The sequence below is a fragment of the Procambarus clarkii genome, chromosome 51 (assembly GCF_040958095.1).
Source record: "Procambarus clarkii isolate CNS0578487 chromosome 51, FALCON_Pclarkii_2.0, whole genome shotgun sequence".
Lineage (NCBI taxonomy): Eukaryota > Metazoa > Arthropoda > Malacostraca > Decapoda > Cambaridae > Procambarus > Procambarus clarkii.
Genome location: NC_091200.1, coordinates 8,557,910 through 8,581,567, shown reverse-complemented (window position 1 = coordinate 8,581,567; position 23,658 = coordinate 8,557,910). Strand labels below are relative to the sequence as shown.

The 23,658-nt window shown below is 38.5% G+C and overlaps 1 protein-coding gene across 9 annotated transcripts in view; it reads right to left on the bottom strand.

The window, feature by feature from the left end:
- The window catches only part of LOC123774609 (uncharacterized), a 178,182-nt gene that overhangs the window by 96,576 nt on the left and 57,948 nt on the right, over positions 1-23,658 (bottom strand). For 4 of the 9 annotated variants that reach the window (XM_045769066.2, XM_045769068.2, XM_045769065.2 and 1 more), the window contains exons 1-3: positions 17,931-18,119; positions 15,270-15,321; positions 412-571 (exon numbers count right to left, since the gene is read on the bottom strand). In XM_045769066.2, the coding sequence (XP_045625022.2) occupies positions 412-571; positions 15,270-15,285 (176 nt within the window). In that variant the 5' untranslated portion in view covers positions 15,286-15,321; positions 17,931-18,119. Of the gene's footprint in view, positions 1-411; positions 572-15,269; positions 15,322-17,230; positions 17,861-17,930; positions 18,214-23,658 lie in introns of those variants that run through there. The other 5 variants (XM_069303937.1, XM_069303938.1, XM_045769069.2 and 2 more) reach the window with 5 other exon arrangements.

The window sequence follows — 23,658 nt, the reverse complement described above, 5'->3', positions numbered from 1 at the left end:
ACACATCATCTAGGTGAACAAAAAGCAGTGTGCTGTCAAACTCAGCCAATTTAGTCATGTAGTTCTATACTGTACTGAATTTAGACTACAAATATCAACTTAGGTAACAACCACAATTAATGCCTTGGTGTAGTTGGTGTGGTGTGGACCTCCAGAAATCACCAACCACAAAAACATGATGGGTATCACTGAATCACTAATTTATCTTCTATTTATTACTGCGAGATATTCAAAATGTCATGTAACCGAGATTAAACAGAAAACAAAATGCCACAAGATTAGTTGTCAACTTACATCTACTGTACACTCATGTAATTACAGTACTGATAGGCAAGCCCGGCAAAAACGTAATGTATGATATTACAGTTTAAATACATTTTATTCAATACCCTGTACAATGATTACACTTACGCTCTTGGTATTGGCTTTGTTAAAAACCCGTGAAGACCATGTAGTCGTTCTAATTGGCCATAGCTTGTCCCAATTTGTTGTGAACGTGCTTCTAGTTTTGAAATCATACGCTCCACAAATGGGACGTATGTGCGCAGATGATTAAGTTTATCTTGAACTTCTGAAACATAAAATAAAAATACTTTATTAAATAAAAAGTTAAACACACACACACTGCCACCCTATCATGGAACTCCCACCTGAAGAAACACACAAGGAAACCTGAAAAGGTTCAGAAGTTTGCAACGAGGCTTGTATGAGGGATGGGGAATGAAGAGCACCTGAAGGAAGTGAACCTGACGATACTAGAAAAAAGAACGGAGGGGGGGAGGATATGGCATACACACACATAAAACATTCAGGGGGATTGACAGAGTGGAAATAGACGAAATGTTCACACAGAATTCTAACAGAACAAGGGGACATGGGTGGAAGCTGGAAACTTGGTTGAGTCACAGAGGTTACTTTTAGTAAAAGTTTTCTTTTAGCGTGAGAGTAATGGAAGGAAGTAATCAAGTAATGAACTTGAGAAGCAGGTTGTGGAGGCAAACTCTATTCATAATTTTAAAACTAGATATGATAAGGAAATAGGACAGGAGTCATTGCTATAGACAACCGGAGGCTAGAAAGGCGGGATCCAAAAGTCAATACTCGATCCTGAAGGCACAAATAGGCAAGTACAAATAGACGAGTACACACACAAAGGGGGCCTGATAGCTAAGTGAACAGCGCTCTGGACAAGGGTCCGAGTTCGATCCCCGCTGATGGCAGACAAATGGGCACTTTATTTCACCCTGATAGTCCTGTTCACCTAGCAGTAAATAGGTACCTGGTAGTTAGACAGCTGCTACGGGCTGCTTCCTGGGTGTGTGTGTAATTACCAAAGTGTAGTTACAGGATGAGAGCTACACTCATGGTGTCCCGTCTCCCCAGCACTCTTTGTCATATAATGCTTTGAAATTACTGACGGTTTTGGCCTCCACCACCTTCTCACTTAACTTGTTCCAACCGTCTACCACTCTGTTCCCGAGAGAGAATTTTCGTATATTTCTCTGGCAGCTTTGTTTCGTTAGTTTAAATCTATGACCTCTTGTTCTTGAAGTTCCGGGTCTCAGGAATTCTTCCCTATCAATTTTATCGATTCCTGTTACTATTTTGAATGTAGTGATCATATCGCCTCTTTTTCTTCTAGTTTTTGCATATTTAATGCCTCTAACCTCTCCTCATAGCTCTTGTCCTTCAGTTCTGGGAGCCACTTAGTGGCATGTCGTTGCACCTTTTCCAGTTTGTTGATGTGCTTCTTAAGATATGGGCACCATACAACCGCTGCATATTCTAGCTTTGGTCTAATAAAAGTCATGAACAATTTCTTTAGTATTTCTCCATCCATGTATTTAAAAGCAATTCTGAGGTTAGAAAGTGTAGCATAGGCTCCTTGCACAATGTTCTTAATGTGGTCCTCAGGTGACAGTTTTCAATCTAGAACCACCCCTAGATCCCTTTCTTTTTCAGAATTATTTAAAGATTTCTCACATAATTTATAGGTGTGAGTGTACTCACCTAATTGTGCTTGCGGGGGTTGAGCTTTGGCTCTTTGGTCCCGCCTCTCAACCGTCAATCAACTGGTGTACAGATTCTTGAGCCTACTGGGCTCTATCATATCTACATTTGAAACTGTGTATGGAGTCAGCCTCCACCACATCACTTCCTAGTGCATTCCATTTACTGTACTAACTACTCTGACACTGAAAAAGTTCTTTCTAATGTCTCTGTGGCTCATTTGGGTATTCAGCTTCCACCTGTGTCCCCTTGTTCCTGTCCCTCCAGTGTTGAATAGTTCATCCTTGTTTACCCGGTCGATTCCCCTGAGGATTTTGTAGGGTGTGATCATGTCCCCCCTTACTCTTTTGTCTTCCAGTGTCGTAAGGTGCATTTCCCGCAGCCTTTCCTCATAACTCATGCCTCTTAGTTCTGGGACTAGTCTAGTAGCATACCTTTGGACTTTTTCCAGCTTCGTCTTGTGCTTGACAAGGTACGGGCTCCATGCTGGGGCCGCATACTCCAAGATTGGTCTTACGTATGTGGTGTACAAGATTCTGAATGATTCCTTACACAAGTTCCTGAACGCCGTTCTGATGTTAGCCAGCCTCACATATGCCGCAGACGTTATTCTCTTTATGTGGGCTTCAGGAGACAGGTTTGGTGTGATATCAACTCCTAGATCTTTCTCTCTGTCTGTTTCATTAAGTACTTCATCTCCTATTCTGTATCCTGTGTCTGGCCTCCTGTTTCCACTGCCTAGTTTCATTACTTTGCATTTACTTGGGTTGAACTTCAACAGCCATTTGTTGGACCATTCACTCAGTCTATCTAGGTCATCTTGTAGCCTCCTACTATCATCCTCTGTTTCAATCCTCCTCATAATTTTTGCATCGTCGGCAAACATTGAGAGGAACGAATCTATACCCTCTGGGAGATCATTTACATATACTAGAAACAGTATAGGTCCAAGGACTGACCCCTGCGGGACTCCACTTGTAACGTCTCGCCAATCTGAGACCTCATCCCTCACACAGACTCATTGTCTCCTGTTGCTTAGGTACTCCTCCTCTATCCACCGGAGTACCTTCCCTTTCACTCCAGCCTGCATCTCCAACTTTCGCACTAGCCTCTTGTGTGGCACTGTATCAAAGGCTTTCTGACAATCCAAAAATATGCAGTCTGCCCACCCTTCTCTTTCTTGCCTAGTCGTAGAATTCAAGTAACCCTGTGAGGCAAGACCTGCCATCCCTGAACCCATGTTGATGCTGTGTTACAAAGTTCCTTCGCTCCAGATGCTCCACTAGTTTTTTTCGCACAATCTTCTCCATCAGCTTGCATGGTATGCAGGTTAGGGACACTGGCCTGTAGTTCAGTGCCTCCTGTCTATCCCCTTTCTTGTATATCGGGACTACGTTAGCTGCTTTCCAAATATCTGGCAGTTCCCCTGTTGCCAGTGATTTGTTATACACTATGGAGAGTGGTAGGCACAGTTCTCTTGCTCCTTCCTTTAGAACCCAAGGGAAGATTCCATCTGGGCCTATAGCCTTTGTCACATCCAACTCTAGTAAACACTTCCTTACTTCCCCGCTGGTAATCTCAAAGTCTTCCAGTGGTTCCCTCTCTTACCTCTGGAATTTCTCCTTGCTCTAAGGTGAAGACCTCCTGGAATTTCTTATTCAACTCCTCACACACTTCCTTGTCATTTGTAGTGAATTCTTCCGCCCCTATCCTTAATTTCATAACCTGTTCCTTTACTGTTGTTTTTCTCCTGATGTGGCTATGTAACAATTTAGGTCGAGTCTTTGCCTTGCTTGCGATGTCATTTTCGTATTGTCTTTCTGCCTCTCTTCTCATCCTGACATATTCATTCCTGGCATTCTGGTATCTTTCTCTGCTCTCCAGTGTCCTGTTATTCCTATAGTTTCTCCATGCCCTTTTACTTTGCTGCTTAGCTAGCCTACATCTCTGATTAAACCATGGGTTTCTCATTTTCATTTCTCTGCTTTCCTTTTGGACTGGGACAAACTTGTTTGCAGCGTCCTTGCACTTCTGCGTGATGTAATCCATCATATCTTGGGCCGTCTTTCCCCTGAGCTCTGTTTCCCATGCTATATCTGTTAGGAATGTTCTTATCCCCTCATAGTTTCCCTTTCGGTATGCTAACCTTTTGGTTTCGGTATCCCTCCTCGAGTTCAATAACCCTTCTTCAATCAAGTACTCAAACACCAGTACACTGTGGTCGCTCATTCCTACTGGGTCCTCAAAACCGATTTCTCTTATGTCGGAGTCATTCAGAGTGAAGACTAGGTCGAGTCTCGCTGGTTCGTCATTGCATCTCATCCTTGTAGGTTCTCTGACATGCTGGGTTAAAAAGTTTCTTGTCACCACCTCCAATAGTTTGGCTCTCCACGTATCCTTGCCTCCATGCGGTTCCTTGTTCTCCCAGTCACTACGGGGCCTGACAGCTGAGTAGACGGCGCTCTCGACTCGTAATCCTAGCGTCCGTGTTCGATCCTCCGGTGATGGCAGAAACGAAACTTGGCAGTTTCTGCCCAAACTGCCCCATCCCACCCCACAGGGTGGATGGGGCAGTGAAGCTAACAAGCGAGGAAGGGGGGGTTAGTTGGACGAAGCTATGCTTTTTTTTATGTGGTAAGTTCTTTTGATTATTTGAGGGCATACATCACATTTTCAACCATGTAGTGGTCTGTTTTGATTTGCCTACTTTTCTGGATGCCTACCCTGGTCAATGGCAAGATGACATATTTTAAATAAAAAGTGTTCTTGGGCCATTGCTCCCTGCGCCTCTCAAAAGGGAGGGGGGGAAAGGTTCTGGTTCGTGGTCCCCGGTAGGCATACAAAGAACTCTGACTGATGACACCAAGTAGTACAACACTTCATCAATAAGATAGCTTAAGGGAGCTGATGGGAGCTCCCCACAAAAAATACATAGATGTATTATGACTGTTCTGTGATTATGATTAGTCCATGATTATGACTTTAAGGAAAAGAAGGTAGTGATTCAATTGTATAAATCTCTGGTGCACCCCGATTTGGATTACTGTATCCAAGCATGGAGACTGCATCTTTTCAGGACATAGCTGCTCTGGAGAAAGTGCAACACCAAGCAACAAAAACTATTCCAGAGCTAAGTGAATTCTCGTATCAGAAACGGTTGAGGGTCACAGGACTAACAACACTGCAAACCAGACATGACAGGGGTGGATCTCACTGAAACTTTTAAATACTGAACAATATGCAGGATGTTGATCGTGACAATTTCTTCAATGGGTCAGATGTAACACAAACAAGAAGTAACAGTTTCAATCCAAACAAGCCACAATGTAGGACTGAGAACAGGAGATGCTTTTTCACCCACAGGGTTATAAACCCATGGAACTGGCTACCCGCAGAAACCGTAAATGTCAAACCATTTTTCTCCTTACCACAGAAATGGTAGAGAAAAATCAAAATAACTTCATCTGTGGCAGGGTTATAAATTTGTTAAAGAAATATTTTGCTGATGACAATAGGTATTAAGTAACACTGCAAGAAAAGATACGTGTACCTGGAGAGGGTTTCACAAATTTTACTCCCCGAGCCCGGCCTGGGTCCAGACACGACTTGTGATAACTTAGTCCAACAGGCTGTTGCTTGGAGCAGCCCGCAGGCCCACATATCCACTACAGCGTGGTTGGTCCAGCACTTCTTTTAAGAACTTGTCTAAATATCTCTTGAAGACATCCACGATGAGATAACAATAATGATAGAATTTAGGCCAAGGACCAATTACTAAAACCATGTGGGGATTACTAAACACTTGTAAATGTTGTGTGTATAGTTTTGAATTTTTGGTACCACATGGTTATTTCTGAGTTCAATTCAAAAGTTAGAATTCTTGAAAATTTTTAACCTTTCTCACATCTCATTTTTTGCAATTCTTACATGCCTTTGTTATGTTATAAATTATGTTTATTTCTATTATTCTAGTATTTATTGCACGGTAGTAGCATATGTATCCCTAAGATGGGAGATGAAGATGCTACACCAATGAATCTTAGTCTACAAGTGCATGCAATATGAATTTAACACAGGAGTACAGAAGGTATATGTTTGGAATATTGTACATGAAAAATAAAAAAATTTAAAATTTAATACTTTAAAAATATATCACATTTAGAGAAGCAATCATGATATATGTATCCAAGATATGTTCAGAATATTTAACAATATTTAAATATTTATACACACTCATGCACAAAGTAATCAAAATACTTGTATTTTATGTTGTCAAAATACTGCTAACATAATTAAAGAACTACAAGAGGGTCAGAAAGTTTTGATGAAACAGTTTATGAATATCCAACAATCAATAATTAGCAATCATGTAACGTGATTCCAGTGGTCAACCAGGTAAACTCAAACAGAACTCAGACCCTCAGGGTAAACACACTGAATGAAGGCAGGGTTGAGGACAGTGACCTAGAAGATCTGCCACTATAAACTTGACTGTAGTGACTATACATGCCAAAGATTTACCCGTAAAGATATTACTATACTGGAGTATTTATATTTTAAAGTCCAATTTGAACACAAATAACCCAAGAAAATAGCCAGATACTGGAAGTCTTACCCTAAATAAGATTATTCTACTGAAATATGCTGCTGAGTACGGGTGTGAGATGGCATTTTTATAAAGCAACGTTTCAGATTGTCAATTTATAGTTGTGATATGATTTTTGCCGGTTGCAAGACTGTACAAGCAGTTTTTCTATAGACAAATCAAACTTTGATAATTGCATTCATAGATTGAAAAAGGAATGATGATGAATAAGAGAGCTGGAAGGCACTGCACCAGATAACTGATAGCTACAAGATGGAGCCAAGAAGGAATATAGTCAATGATAAAATTAGTATTTTCTTTAGCATGAAGGTAGCAAGTGATTGAAATGCTTTTGAAGAGAAAGTACAGGTACTATAAATTCCTTCCATACCATACATGAATTTCAATGTACTGTATTGTAAATACAATATCACTAAAAGGTTAGGAGAGGCATCAGTCTGGTCCATTAAGGGATGCTGAAATGCATGGTCTAGTATAGTCGTTAGTACAGTTAGGTGAAAACTGCACACACAAATGTGCACACAAAATAATTGCTCCATTAAATTTTCAGCCCTAACTTGGGGAATGGCACCAAAATATATTTCTATTTACGGAAATATGGCCAGTGTGTCACCTCGTCCCGTATTTAGTCATCTACTTTACTCATCTTAGGCCAAATAAATATTTCCATCATTGTATTTTACTGCCCTAGGTAAAAAAAAGTTTTCCCAAGTTCCTTTCTGGTAATACAAACATGATCTTAAGTAAACCAGGAGGAAGTTGCTCCACTGTTAATACGTTTCTTTAAGTTCACAACGTATGCTGCCCTCTTGGTAAGACGAGCTTCTTAAGACATCACATAACTTCTACCTCAGCAGTAACAAACTTTACAGAAAACACCGAGCATGTTAATCAGGTAATATAGGCTAAATGGAGATACCCGGGCATGATTTTTCACTCTGGTAATGCAAGCTTACATGAGTATATTGGGTACACTGGTCTCCATTCAACCCACATGCAGTCTAAGGTTTTATTTGAGTGTTATTCTGGTAATACAAATTTCTTAGTCTAACATTAATAGAAGGCTTTCATGAAACCACTGAACAAATAATTATTCTAGTATTGTAAGCTTTGAGACCACAATGCATGCAGTTCCTCTTAAACTATACGCTGGTGTGAAATCACTGTGCAAACACTAATCCCCTTGCAATCATTTGTCATATGAATAATTACCCAACATGGCCCTATTAAAAACACTTTAACTGTCTCCCTCTCAAGATTCTAATATGACAAACATTCTCCTTACATTTCCAGATTCTAGACATTGAATTCTTTCCAACAAAATAGTTAACAGCATATTACAATCTTTTAAAAATTACCATCACACACTACAAATACTTCTTTTATTATCTTGTTACACAAAATTTCTTAAATTATTTTCATAATTCTGCTTTTTAACAATTTAAACATTTGAATAGCTTTTGTATATGTTTCCAGTTATTGAACAACTGAACTAGAATATACACTTAGCCCAGAATTACTAGACTAACACACAATTCTGTTAACTGTAGAAGGCCTATTGTTTTATCTGAGCAGCTCTGCACTTCAAGTTATACTTCAGATAAACAAACTTTAAGATTACAATTAACAATAGAGGACAGTGTTACTATCGGGTGTTCACTGCTCATTTGTGCATACAGATGATCATCAAAGTTGAACAAAGTCAATGGTTTCCCTCTCTCATAGTTTCAAATCTTACCCCCCTCTAACTTAACACTGCTAAATACAGTAAAGTATATCATTAAAAAACTCTTAATTTAGGAGGATGCTAATATTATTATACTGTACTTTAAATAAATAATAATAAATAAATAAATAAATTTTTATTCAGGAAAAGTCCATACATAGTTGATTTACAGTTAGATTTATTGGATTTATAGATAGAGCTAGTACTTAGAATACCTAAAGCCACTAATACGCATAGCGTTTTGGGCAAGGTGTGGGGGGAAAACACTTAGACTAAAACTTAATAGTAATTGGGATTAGGTATAAATTGTGTTGAAACAAGGAATAAAAAATAAAAAAAGGGGGGTAATATGGCAGAAATCAGCAACTGTACAAGTTAGAGAACAAACAGCATTGTTTAACAAAAGCAAAACATGGGTTGACATTTAGGGGGGTAAGGTAGGTTACATGGAGTTAATTAAGTGGCACTTGGTTTTACTCTTAAACTGGTTGAGAGAGGTACAGCCTTTGACATGATTGGGGAGACCATTCCACATTCTGGGTCCTTTGATTTGTAGAGCATTTCTAGTTTGGTTAAAGGTCAGAATGGGTCACAAGCCAATCATCATATGTTTTATGTTGCACTGAATATTGTAAAACCCAATAATGATGTGAGAAAAATACTGTAAATCACATAAAAAGCAGCTCAATTCAAAGTATTACACATAAATAGTATAAATAATGACTTAAAGAATAATGACAATTAAAAAATTAGGTTGGTAAATTCTGTTTGTGTACTGAACTGTCCTTTATAAAGCAAGTTCAGTAGCATGCATAAATCTTCACTTCATGTACTGTAGAACAGAACACCATTGAGAGATATACAAATAAAGAGATGGTGTTAATTCTCCCATTGATAGTTCTTGGGTTACACTTATTATGAAGGTCAATTACATTTTATCAATATTCACATTAGCCTCTCATTGGCCTGCTCCTGTCACTCTCAAGCTATAGTGGCTGGTGTGCCAATCACCTGAGGGAGACGTTGTGCTCTGAAATGTTCAAAAGTACTATAGATTGAATGAACATCATTCACCACTTAAGAGACCTCTGGCAACTGTTTGCCATAATTGAAAAAACAAATCCTGAAACCTTCCTCCCTGGGCCTTAGGAAAAACATAGGCATCATATCAGGTGCATCAACATATACTGTATTCATTTACTATACCTATACAGTAGTAGGAACCACTGATGCCATGCAAAATTTCAAGGACTTATATGGACTTGGAAGATATTAGTAATGAGAAAGCTATTACCACAACTTCAAGAATTCAAGAACAAATACAACAAAAAAATCAGTCACTCGAGTCCCTGTTGTACAGTTGGGTTCATTCTAGACTCACAATTGGGAATTCCGGGTTCAAATTCTCTGGATTACAGAAATGGTTTGGTGCATTTATCCTAATGCCCCTGAACACCTAGCAGTAAATAGGTACCCAAGAATTGCATGCCCTCCTGGCCGGGGAGGATTTACTGGGCGCAATTCCTTAACTGTAGCCTCTGTTTAACACAACAGTAAAATGTGTACTTGGATGAAAAAACGATTCTTCGCGGCAGGGGATCATATTCCAGGGACCATAGGATTAAGGACTTGCCCGAAACGCTACGCGTACTAGTGGCTGTACAAGAATGTAACAACTCTTGTATATATCTCATAAAAAAAAAAAAAAAAAAAAAAAAAAAAATCAGCTTCTTGTTGGGTTGCATCCTGGGCAGGGTCACTAGTTTGACCTTGAAGGGACATTGACATGAGCTTAACATGTAAATATATCAATTCTATACTTGCTGCCTACACCCAACACAATGAAATATTAATAGTATATAAAAATGCACCTACAGTATTACTAAAAGACTTGTAGGTAATGCATAAAGAAAATTTTACTATTCTGTAGCACTGAAGCATTCAATAAGCACATCTTGGAGAATATTATTATACTGCTGCCTCTCTTTAGATACCATGTCATAACTTTCTTTTACATTTGAAAGAGCAGAATGGGGAATGAAAAATGCCCATTTTATTTAAGAACATCTTCTCAAAAGTCTAACTTGCATTACTTTTAAAGGCCAACAAGGAAAGATAAATAAAATCCCTGTCTGCTTGATGCAATAGAATACTACACTCCAACACAATAATGCCCAGGCATAGTTATGAGCAAAAATAAAGCTACCCCCCGTTTACTCCATATGCAAGTTATCATATAATTTGCAAAACTCTTATTAACGGAATGTAACTACTCAGAACATACTAGCAAAATATGCTATTAAAAAGCTGATAAAAACATGAAACAAAATGTAAAAAGCATTGAGGGTGGCCTGAATGCTTTTCTGTAATGTTCCTCTCAAAATAGTATCAGTATACAGTACTGCATATTATATATATATATATATATATATATATATATATATATATATATATATATATATATATATATATATATATATATATATATATATATATATTATATATGTATGTATGTATGTATGTATGTATGTATGTATGTATGTATGTATGTATGTATGTATGTATGTATGTATGTATGTATGTATGTATATTAAAGAAAAAAATCACATCACTTCAGGTTTTATTTTTGTATCAAGGAAAATTAGCCTTAAAGAAAATAACATTTTTGTGTATGCCTTAAATGTACATTTTATAGTTACAAAATAAGAACACAAACTAATTTTTTTTCTTAGAAGCTGTAATTTTGTTAAGCTTCTCAGATATTAAGTAGGAACCAATTTTATACACACACACACACACACACTTAATACCTCAAATTGGCCTACAGTGGTCAAAGTATTTACTTCACAATAGGCAAGGATTGTTTTGCCTAACAGCCAAAGGAATTTCATGTATTTTCAGAAATGTCTTGCAAAATTAGTTCTACTTTAATAATATTAACATACTGTATAATGACTACATTAATTACTTACTTTGTTAATTAGTTTTATCTATGTTGGGTAGTACTGTACAGTACCGAGAAATGATTATCATATTTAGGTTAGGTACGGATAATAAGTTAGTGTTGGTTTAAATTACAAACAATGCATCTTGCTCATTAAAATGAACATATCAATCCACAAGATATAAAAAGAAAAAAAAATATATATTGGCTTATAAGGCAACTCTGACTATTAAGTATTTATAATTATAAAGTCTGTAATTATCTAAATGTACTTACAGTATGAGAGCTACATGCTCGTGGTGTCCCGTCCTCCCAGTACAGTACTCTTTGTTGTATAATGCTTTGAAACTACTGACGGTTTTGACCTCCATCACTTTCTCATTTAACTTGTTCTAACCGTCTACCACTGTTGGCAAAACAAAATTCTTAGCTTGAATCTGTGTCCTCTTGCAGGCGATGAGTCACAATAACGTGGCTAAAGTATGTTGACCAGACCACACAGGACGGACCGAAACGTCATCGTCCCTTCACCTTCTAGTGTGTGGTCTGGTCAACATACTGTGTCCTCTTGTTCGTAAAGTTGCTGGTTTCAGGAATTCCTCCGTCAATTTGGTCTATTCCTGTTAGTATTTTTTAAGTAGTGATTATATCTCCTCTTTCTTCTATCATCTAGTTTTGGCATGTTTAATGCTTCTAGTCTCTCCATGTAACTCTTGTTTTTCATTTCCGGAAGCCATTTTGCAGCATGCCATTGGTACTTTTCAAGTTTATTTATGTGCTTCTTGAGATTTGGGCACCATACAACTGCTGTATATTCCAATTTTGGTCTCATAAAAGTCACAAATAGTTTCTTTAATATTTCACCACCCATAAACGTATTTAAAAGCAAGTCTGAAGTTGGAAAGCAACGCAAATGCTCCTCTCACAAACACCCCTAGGCCAGAGTTCTGTAATTCCTTTCCACATAATTTGTAAGTTGTGGGTCGTCTATTTTCTCCTATTCAACATTCCATAACATAGCATTTATTCACATTGAATTCCATTTGTCACTTGATGCTCCAAGCACTTATTTTATCTAGATCAATTTAAAAAGCATTACAATCATCTGCATCTATCTTCCACAGTATCTTAGCATCATTTGCAAACATGTTCATATAATTCTGAATACCTTCTGTTAAATTGTTTATGTAGACAATGAACATTACTGGTGCAAGAACTGAACCCTGTGGTACTTTGCCATACTCCCTTTCTAACCAATCTATTTTTCCTCTTAAGTCTACTACATATATTTCTCTTTAACACATCCACACATCTCCAGGAAGCAGCCTGTAGCAGCTGTCTAACTCCCAGGTACCTATTAACTGCTAGGTGAATAGGGGCATCAGGGTGAAAGAAACTCTGCCATTTGTTTCCGCCTTAGCCGGGAATCGAACCTGGGCCATTAGAATTACGACCCTTGAGCACTGTCCACTCAGCCATGTGTGTACTCTCCTATTTCACCTATTTGTGCTTGTGGGGGTTGAGCTCTGGCTCTTTGGTCCTGCCTCTTAACTGTCAATCAACTGGTGTACAGATTCCTGAGCCTACTAGGCTCTATCATATCTACACTTGAAACTGTGTATGGAGTCAGCCTCCACCACATCACTTCCTAATGCATTCCATTTGTCAACCACTCTGACACTAAAAAAGTTTTTTCTAATATCTCTGTGGCTCATTTGGGCACTCAGTTTCCACCTGTGTCCCCTAGTGCGCCCCTTGTGTTAAATAGCCTGTCTTTATCTACCCTGTCGATTCCCTTGAGAATCTTAAATGTGGTGATCATGTCCCCCTAACTCTTCTGTCTTCCAACGCAGTGAGGCTTAATTCCCGTAGTCTCTCCTCGTAGCTCATACCTCTCACCTCGGGTACTAGTCTGGTGGCAAACCTTTGAACCTTTTCCAGTTTAGCAGCAACAGCCTGGTGGACCAAACACTCATGTCAAGCCTCGTCTCGGTCCGGGCTTGGTGAGTAGAAGAAATCCCAGAACCCCATCAAGCAGGTACTTTTTGTACGTTATGATCATATCACCAATTTTCCTTCCATTTTTTTAGCTTTGGCATATGTAATGCCTCTTAACATATCCTTGTAGCTCTTGTCATTCAATTCCGGAAGCCACTTAGTTGCATGTCTTTGCACCTTTTCCAGTTTGATGTGTTTCTTAAGATATGGGCACCATATGAATGCTGCATATTCAATCTTAATCTCACAAAAGATGTGAACAATTGTAATCATATAAAATGTAGTTGCAGGATGAAAGCTATGTTTGTGGTGTTCTGTACAGTATTCTCAGAACTCTTTGTAATTATACTTTGAAGCTACTAACAGTTCTGGCATTAACCACAATCTTTCTCATTTGTTTCAACCATCTACCATTCTATTTTCAAAGAAGAATGTATTAATTTTTTAGTAGCTTTGTTTCCTTAGCCGAGTTTATGACCTTTTTTTGAAGATGCAGCTTTCAAGAAGTCTTCTTGGTAAACTCTCTCGACTATTACTATTGTTACTATTTTGTAAGCAGTACGCCATATTTTGTATAGCGCCTCTTTTTCTTCTATCATCTATCTTTTGCATATATAACACATGTTATATATAACACATTCCTCACACAATGTTCTTTATGTGGTCCTCAAGTGAGTTTTCTATCCAGGACCACCCCTAGATCTCTTCAGATTTCTTTAAAGCCTTTTCACATAATTTATATGCCGTGTGTAGTATATTTTCTCCTATTCCAGATTCCATAACCTGCCATTTATTCACATTAAATTCTATCAGCCAAGCATTGCTCCATACACTTGTTTTGTCCAAGTCATCTTGAAAGGCATGACAACCATCTAAGTTTCTTATCTTCCCTGGTAGTTTGGCATCATCAAACATGTTCCTACAATTATATATTCATTCTGGTAGATTTTTCATACAAACAATGAACATCATGAGCGCCAAAACTGAGCCCTGTGGTATGCCACTAGTAATATTCCTCCAGTTTTATGAATTGCCACTGATTACTGCTCTCATTATTTTCTCAGCAAAATTGTCATCCATGTTAAAAACTCCCTCTCATCCCTCCAGGATATTCCAGTTTCCAAAACAATCTCTTATTATGGACTGTCAAAAAACCTTTCAGGTCCAGATAAATGCAGTCAACACAATCATCTCTTTCCTGTAAAATCCCTGTGGCTTCATCATAGAAACTTAGTACTGTAGATTTGTGCCAGAGGATCTTCCTGTTTGAAAACCTAATTCTCTATTATTATATAATTTGTCTTTAGGTGTTCTATCCATTTGCTATTTGGTTTGAAATTTGTGTAATAAAAAATATATACAGTATAAATATTGCATGTAACCAATGTTGTATCCCTTTTTGTGTAATGAAATTTTAAATAAAATCAAATGACAAAATATGTATATACTGTATATAAAAAAGAATAGGGGTGGTAGGAGAAGAAAATATTAAAGTGTTCAGTGAGAATCCACAAGGTATTCTCTGAATACTCTATTTTCTTCTCCGAGGCTATGGGTCCCTACAATTGCACCAGAGGTGGTACCCTAACAACTTTTATATTATATCTACATTATATCACATACACACACACACACACACACGTGCACACATATACCTGTGTGTGTGTGTATACTCACCTAATTGTACTCAATTAGGTGAGTACAATTAGGTGAGTACACACACACAATATACTGTACAAGTATATTCCATACATACATAAGAGGAGTCAAAAAATAAGTATATTGTCACTTTTATAAGAGTATTTACACAATAATATTTGTACAAATCCCATTGTACTACATTATCATGTACAGTATTTAATTAGATAGATACAAAATATATAAATTAAATATTCCTTGCAAGAAAACATTTAAGAAATTAGTAGAGGATGCTTCAACTTCAGTGAGGGCTTGTTTTATTCCAGAATTACACACACATTACATACCCTGTGGATAGTCCATTTTTGATGATATAATTCCATATACAGTACTTCTTTTCTGAAAAAAATGAAATACATGAATTCAATCAGGGTTTAAAATATGGGGACAATTTCAATGCCATGTTACACAATCAAGACAAACACTGTAAAATGAAAATTTGATGTGGCATTTTAGACATTAATGTGCGTGTAGTAGCCACAAGCCACTATTACAAAAGAATGCTGAAGAAATACTAACTAAAATATTATGGCAAAGTTGTGGCAGTCATTCAATGTTACATTAATGAGATGACACAGGGCACTAACACAACTGATCAAATAAAATTTGGCTTATATTCATCTAAAAAAGATCTATGTTAAAGTTGATAGAAATTTCTGATTTTTTGTTTAAAGTACATGTGTGTACTGTGCACTGGCAACATACATTTTAACTACTTTATGCACTGTACTCCTATTTCAGTGTTATTACTTGAATCAGTATTTATAGTATCCTATATACAGTCTTGCAAATCCTATGACAATAACAATGTCAATCATCTGCATTACAAGAAAAGATACACTGTAAATGTGCCCCCCCAAACAATTCTATACTGTATGTGTATTTATCAATCAACACTATATTGGAGCATTAATCAATCAATATCTGGGTACAGCATATCAACCATTTAACAAGACAACACAGTAGAGTATAGGGATACATTAATCAATATACAATATCCTAATGCATTTGAAACTAGCAATATCTTGTGTTTATCAATCATTTTATTCAAGCCCTGTTCCAAGCTTTCAAGTTAAGGTTAAATCAAACAAGACTGATGCCCCTGACAGTTCTTACATATAAAGTGCATACTTTCTATATGTTCAAGCTTCCTGAAACTCTTGATCCCTTTTTTAGAACACTGTCTACATAGTCTAATTTATTTGCTAAAACAGTATTCATAATTAGAGGCTTAATAAAGGCTACAAATCCTTTGTTATTTGTGACAACTTTGTGCTCTTCATTACCTATTAAAAATTATAAATGCATTTACAGCACTGACCATGGAACATCATGTGAGCTGTACTTTTTATGAATAATGATAATGTGTTCAAGTTTAAACCATAAATTGCTTGAAAGGACATAATGCAGTACTGTATACTGCAGCATACAATACTGCACTACTATATCCAGTTCACAGAATAATTCTCAATTATTCTACAAACATGGTTCATGTCAATATCCTAAGCTATAGAAGAAAACTTTCCAAATAAGTCAATGACAAAAGAAATTAGCTGGATATCAAGTGGTCATGGTGAAAGGCTTTAGAAAATATTCATTTCCCAATGTAAATAGCTATGCCTAAATATTGCATATACATATACAGTATACTGTTCTGTACAGAAGGCATAGACCTGCCTCTTACTTATGTGCCATTTAGTACACTGCAGTACTTAGGATTATGTAAATTTCAAATTAATGTTACTCTCCATAACAATGACACATTAAAATGAAAAAACTGCTTTCCTGGCCTAATAAAGCATCAAACATTTACAGACAGTAGACTAGTTAAATCAGAATTAAAATGACAAATGTTTCTTAACCACATCCTAATATGGATATATTTGATGTTTTAAAAGTGGTAAATCTAACTGATATAATCTGCATGGATGTTTCACATCTTTCACTATTAAACTTATATCAACACTTATTAATTGCCTTTGGTATGTTGTTTGCCTCACAAAAAACACTAAGCAGAAAAAATTAAATGAAATTCCTGCTAATTATTTGCCCCACACATTTCTCATATTTATGGTTTATTTGGTTTGTCAGTCATTTTCAGTCATGCCATTATCATTCTAAGCTTAACTAAATACTGCAATTACTGATAATGACTTGCAAAATACATTAAAGGTGGTGATGTACTTCAACTACTGGTCTTACTTCCATTAAAGTCATAGAACTGTACTCTAACCTAAGTTCATCCTACCTTCAAACCAGATTAAAAGCTATTTGCTGTTTCGTAGGTCTGGTTCCATACAATCACATTTTCAGGCTTATAAATTCGTAGCTAAAAGGTAAGCCAAGTGTTGAAAGTTGGATACCTCATCCATGGGAAGCAGATGTCATATTTCTACTTGGATCATTAAACCAGTTAAGATTTTTTAGATAAAGTATCGCAACACTATATCTGTCCATGCATTTGCAATTGTTACTATCGATCACTGGAAACTAGTCTTGAGGTTACTGTATTAACGATCTCATACATCATGTATGTTCCACAACTGCTTCAATTTCACCAAACCGTCGGCAGCTTTCTTTAAATGCAAATAATCGCATATGTCGCTTAAAGAACATTATGGACACTCATCAACATAAGTCACAAACATTTCAGACTTCACAAATGGTGTTCCTGTATCCACAAAGTCAATGACAAGTCGTATAATTCAGTTCAATGTCTATGAAACATCAACAACCGTCCTGAGGGAGCCTGTTTGGGGTTGAGGCCAATATGGCCTCCCTCACCGCCAAAACGAAGACATAGCGAGAAAAAACCTTTCCTATACAGCAATCGTGGCACCTTCAATATATGTTACTCGTCCTACAGTTCTCCCGGCACATCTATAATATCTGGGACCACACACCGAGCTATATCAGAACCAACAAAGGTAAAAGTGAGCAATACTTACAATACGTGAGGCGAGGCGAGAGCGTTTCGGGTGTCATGCTGCGCAGTGTAGTTGTCTGGGCGGCCACCAGAGCGCCGCTCACGTCCGCCATTTGCACATCAGCAGTAAACAAACCATCAGCTGACTCGACCTCTCCTCCTCTCGCCTGCCTCCCTCTTGTTACTCGAGTTTTTCCTTCTCCCAGTGAATCATCATGGAGTGGCTGCATTTAGTGGTTGTAAAGCTGGCTATGAAGGACTTCTCCGATTTTTGAAGGTCAGAAAAACTTCTTGGAAAGGAAAATAACGCTTGTTTTGCCGAGTAAAAGGATTTGATTCCGCAAGTCTACACTTTCCCACCCACTCGATGATGTGATAATTTGTGACCATATCATGCTGCTAATTTTAAAGAAAACGATACAGTGACATGAAACAACGCTCTTCATACAGAGATGAACTTCTCTAGGAAGCCTTCTGATAAACTACGATATCCGTATCGACTGTGGACGAAGATCGTGTTGAAACACTGACATTGTGAGACTGAAGATGTGTTATTTTGCTATGCTGCTCACGCGTGAGTCCATGTTTCTTTAGAATACGAGTTTAAACGTGATTTTTTAATGTTTATTTTGTATTAATATAATTTACGTGCAAAATCTTAAATAGTATAAAATAAATCCCAAAGTGCACAGGTCTATCCTGAACTGTTATATAGATAAATTGATCTGGTAAGTATTAGCTTGGCTACGAACAGTTTTTATTAATACTTAATAATATGAAACCCAGAGGACACCATATTGAAGTAAAACGAAGTGTTGTATTTTAAAATTCACTCCCTTCAAGAACGAACTAGCATAGCTACTGCCTGAAATAGAGGTATATACTTTCCTTAAATTAATTAATTAAATTAATTTAATTATTATCCCATTTCTAACCCCCATACATACACATGCTGTATATGTACAAGACATAGTGCATAAGAGAATACAGTATACATTTTAAACGGGATTCTGGGAGCCTTTTGATAATCACATGATAATTCATTGTGTCTGGGGACAGGAGGCCAGAGTGTATTCATTCACGTTAGGCTTATATCGAGGTCCCCTGTCCAGGATGCAACCCCACAGGAAACTAACTCCTGAGTACCTACTTCCTGAGTATCTACGCAATGCTATGTGAACAGGCGCATTAGGGGGAAGTAAATGTGCCCAACCTTTTCTGTCCCACCCGAAATTCGCGATTGTGCGTCGAGTACGAACTCAACTGTACAATGTTTAATGATCATATAAAGAATTAGAAAACCCCTTACTGACGCGATCAATATATTTCCACATAATTAGTAGGCCATTACAAACAAATAAGTTATTGTATACACAGTGTAGTGAAGCGTGAGATTTAGTAGAATGTTTGAGGTGTAGGGGAGTGTTACGTGCCATTTGTGGATGCGGGGAGGTGTAGGAAATTGGTGTGTACCTGGCGCATACCTGGAGAGGGTCTCGAGAGTTTTTCTACTCCCCGAGCCCGCCCTTAGGTCAGGCTCGACTTGTGATAACTTTGTCAGACAGAATACTGCTTGGAGCGGCCCACAGGCCCTCACATCCACTACAGCCTAGTTGGTTCAGCGTGGGTAGAGGACTGAGTGCGGGGAGAGGACGAGCGTGTATTCACCTTGTGCTTGCGGGAGTTGAGCTCTACTTTTTCGTCCCGCCTCTAAATTGTCAATCAACTGTCACTAACTACCAACTACTTTTTTTCTTACACCCCCAGGAAGCAGCCTGTAACAGCTGTCTAACTCCCAGGTACCTATTTACTGCATGTATTTATACCTCAATAAATTTATTTGAATTGGAACTTGAATATTTACTGCTAGGTAACAGGGGAGAGGAGGAGCATGTATTCACCTAGTTGTGCTTGCGGGGGGTTGAGTATCTACTCTTTGGCCCCGCCACTCAACCGTCAATCTACTGGTGTACAGATTCCAGAGCCTACTGGGCTCTATCATATCTATCGTGAGACGAGGTCATCTTGAGATGATTTCGGGGCTTAGGGTCAACGCGGCCCGGTCCTCGACCAGGCCTTCACCCCCAGGAATGAGCCCGTGACAGCTGACAACTCCCAGGTACCTATTTACTGTTAGGTAACAGGGGCATCAGGGAAAGAAACTCTGCCCATTATTTCTCGCTGGCGCCCGGGATCAAACCCGGGACCACAGGATCACGTGTCCAGTGTTTGAAACTGTGTATGGAGTCAGCTTCCACCACATTACTTCCTAGTGCATCCCATTTACCACCATCAATGAAACTGAAAAAGTTCTTTCTAATGTATCTGTGGCTCATCTAGGTACTCAGCTTCCACCTGTGCCCCCCTTGTTTGTGAACCACCCGTATTAAATAATCCATCTTTTTCTACCCCTGTCAATTCCCCTGAGAATTTTGTATGTGGTGATCATGTCTCCCCGAGCTCTTCTGACTTCCAGCAACACGAGGTGCAGTTCACACAGACTTTCCTCATAACTCATGGCTCTTAGTTCTGGGACTAGCCTAGTGGCATACTTCTGAACTATTTCCAGCTTCGTCTTGTGCTTGACAAGGTACGGGCTCCATGCTGGGGCTGCATTCTCCGGGATTGGTCTTACATATGTGGTATACAAGGTTCTGAAGGATTCTTTACACAGGTTTCTGAAGGCAGTTCTGATGTTAGCCAGCCTCCCATACGCCGCCGATGTTATTCTTTTGATGTGGGCTTCAGGACACAGGTTTGGCATGATATCAACTCCTAGATCTTTCTCTTCGTCCCTTTCATGAAGTACTTCATCTCCCATTCGGTATCTAGTGTCTGGCCTCCTATTTCATCTGCCTAGTTTCATCACCTTACATTTACTTGGGTTGAACTTTAGTAGCCATTTGTTGGACCATTCCTTCAGTTTGTCTAGGTCATCTTGTAGCCTTATACTATCTTCTTCTGTCTTAATCCTCCTCATAATTTTTTTTGCATCAGGAAGCATCGAGGAAACGAGTCTATTCCCTCTGGGAGATCATTTACATATATCAGAAACAGAATAGGTCCAAGGACTGATCCCTGTGGTACTCCACTGGGGACGTTTCGCCACTGAGATCCCCCCCCCTCACAGTTACTCACTGTCTTCTGTTGCTTAGGTACTACTTTATCCAGTGGCGTACCTTTCCTTTCAGGTACTCTGCATCCAGATGTTCCACTAGTTTTTTCGCACAATCTTCTCCATCATCTTACATGGTATACAAGTTAGGAACACTGGCACTGGTTCAGTGCCGCCTGTCTATTAACCTTCTTCTATATTCGGACCACATTAGGACTTCCAAATTTTTGGCAGTTCATCTGTTACCAGCCATTTGTTGTACACCATAGATAGTGGCAGGCAGAGCTTCTGCTCCTTCCTTTAGTATCCATGGTGAGATTCTATCCAGGCTTACAGTCTTTGTCACATCCAAATCTAACAGATGCTTCCTCACCTCCCCACTTGTAATCATAAACTCCTCTAGTGGTGTCTGGTTAGGCATTCCCTCTCTTATCTCTAACACTTCTTCCTCTATTGTGAAGACTTCCTGGAATTTCTTTTCGAGTCCCTCGCACACTTCCTTGTCGTTTGTAGTAAATCTGTCTGCTCCTATCCCCAGTTTCATTACCTGTTCCTTCACTGTTTTTCTCCTGATGTGGCTGTGCAGCAATTTAGGTTGAGTCTTTGCCTTGCTTGCTATGTCATTTTCATATTGTCGCTCTGCCTCTCTTCTCTCCCTTTGATTGTTCACCCCATACTCATCCTGTGAGCGGTAGCGCAAAAAACATTACAGAGGGCACAAAAGGTCTTTATCAGACCTCAACGGAGATTATTACATAAACAATTCTATCTGTCCTTCACACCTTATAATTACAATGTCAGCTAGTTACAGAGAATGTTCTATTTCAAGAGCTATATATTTACAGTATGTCATTATTCTTTAATGGTAGGTCTTATCGCTAATACATAATTGTTTGAGCAATGGAGATATTACAGAGTCATAGGGGAACGGCTGTTTATTATTAGTCTTCGCAATACACTACTTGTTTCTTAATCTCATATGGCGTTTATCTGCTGGGAGCGAAATATGGATACAGTGCAAGGATTTCAGGTATTTTATCCTTAGTAATAAGATAGGTTGCCATATCATACAACATGAGTTTAGATTTACCTAAATGGCTCAATTTTATTACAATCCAAGATATAGTGTTCAAGTGTGTGTCCCTGCATTTGTCCACACACTTTACTTCATCTAAATCCCTATACAAGCCGAACTGCCAGAGATACTTGTAGCCAAGTCTTATACGAGCTGTGACATCGTCTGTTAGTCTGCTTATTTTGTTACTTGCCCCATACACATGTTTTACTCCACACATTTCATTCTCGTAAACAATGGACCTACTAGTTCCAATTTGCACTGTTCTACTTTCTTCAAATTCATCCAGAAGTTCTCGTCTAATGACTCTTTTAAGGGACTTACTTGATAACTCAAGATTCCGTTCAATACTGTCTTTATTTACTGCAACCTTAGCAAGGGCATCATCGATATTATGTTCCTGCAGGCCAATGTGAGAGGGAATCAACATTTTTATGTTTGACCCTTGTTAATTATGCTTATATATCTTTGGCTTCTGACACAAGCACTGATCCCTGATGTATTCATTCCTGGCGCTCTGGTATCTTTCTCTGCTCTCTAGTTTCCTGTTATTTCTATAGTTTCTCCACGCCCTTGTACTTAGTTGCTTTGCTAGCTTACATCTCTGATTACACAATGTGTTTTTTGTCTGCATTTCATTTTTTTTATTTTGTGTGTGTGCATTTGCCTAGTTGTACTTACCTAGTTGTGCTTGTTGGGGTTGAGCTCTGGCTCTTTGGTCCAGCCTCACAACTGTCAATCAACTGGTGTACAGGTTCCTGAGCCTATTGGGCTCTATCATATCTACACTTGAAACTGTGTATGGAGTCTGCCTCCACCACATCACTTCCTAATGCTTTCCATTTGTCTACTACTCTGACACTGAAAAAATTCTTTCTAATGTCTATGGCTCATTTGGGCACTCAATTTCAACCGTGTCCCCTAGTGCGTGTGCCCCTGCTGTTAAATAGTCTATCTTTATCTCCCCTATCAATTCATCTTAGAATCTTTTATGCGGTGATCATGTCCTCCTCCCCTAACTCTTCTGTCTCCCAGTGACGTGAGTTTTAATTCCCGTAGTCTCTCCTCGTAGCTCATACCCCTCAGTTCGGGTACTAGTCGGGTGGCAAACCTTTGAACCTTTTCCAGCTTAGTCTTATGCTTGACTAGATATGAACTCCATGTTGGAGCCGCATACTCCAGGATTGGTTTGACATATGTGGTATACAAAGTTCTAAATGATTCCTTACACAAGTTTCTAAAGGCCGTTCTTATGTTGGCCAACCGGGCATATGCTGCTGATGTTATCCTCTTGATATGGGCTTCAGGGGACAGGTCTGGTGTGATATCAACCCCTAGATCTTTCTCTTTGATTCTTGAAGCATTTCATCTCCCAAATGATACCTCGTATCTGGTCTCCTGCTCCCTACACCTATCTTCATTACATTACATTTGCTTGGGTTAAACTCTAACTACCATTTGTTCGACCATTCCTTCAGCTTGTCTAGGTCTTCTTGAAGCCTCAAGCAGTCCTCCTCTGTCTTAATCCTTCTCATAATTTTGGCATCGTCCGCAAACATT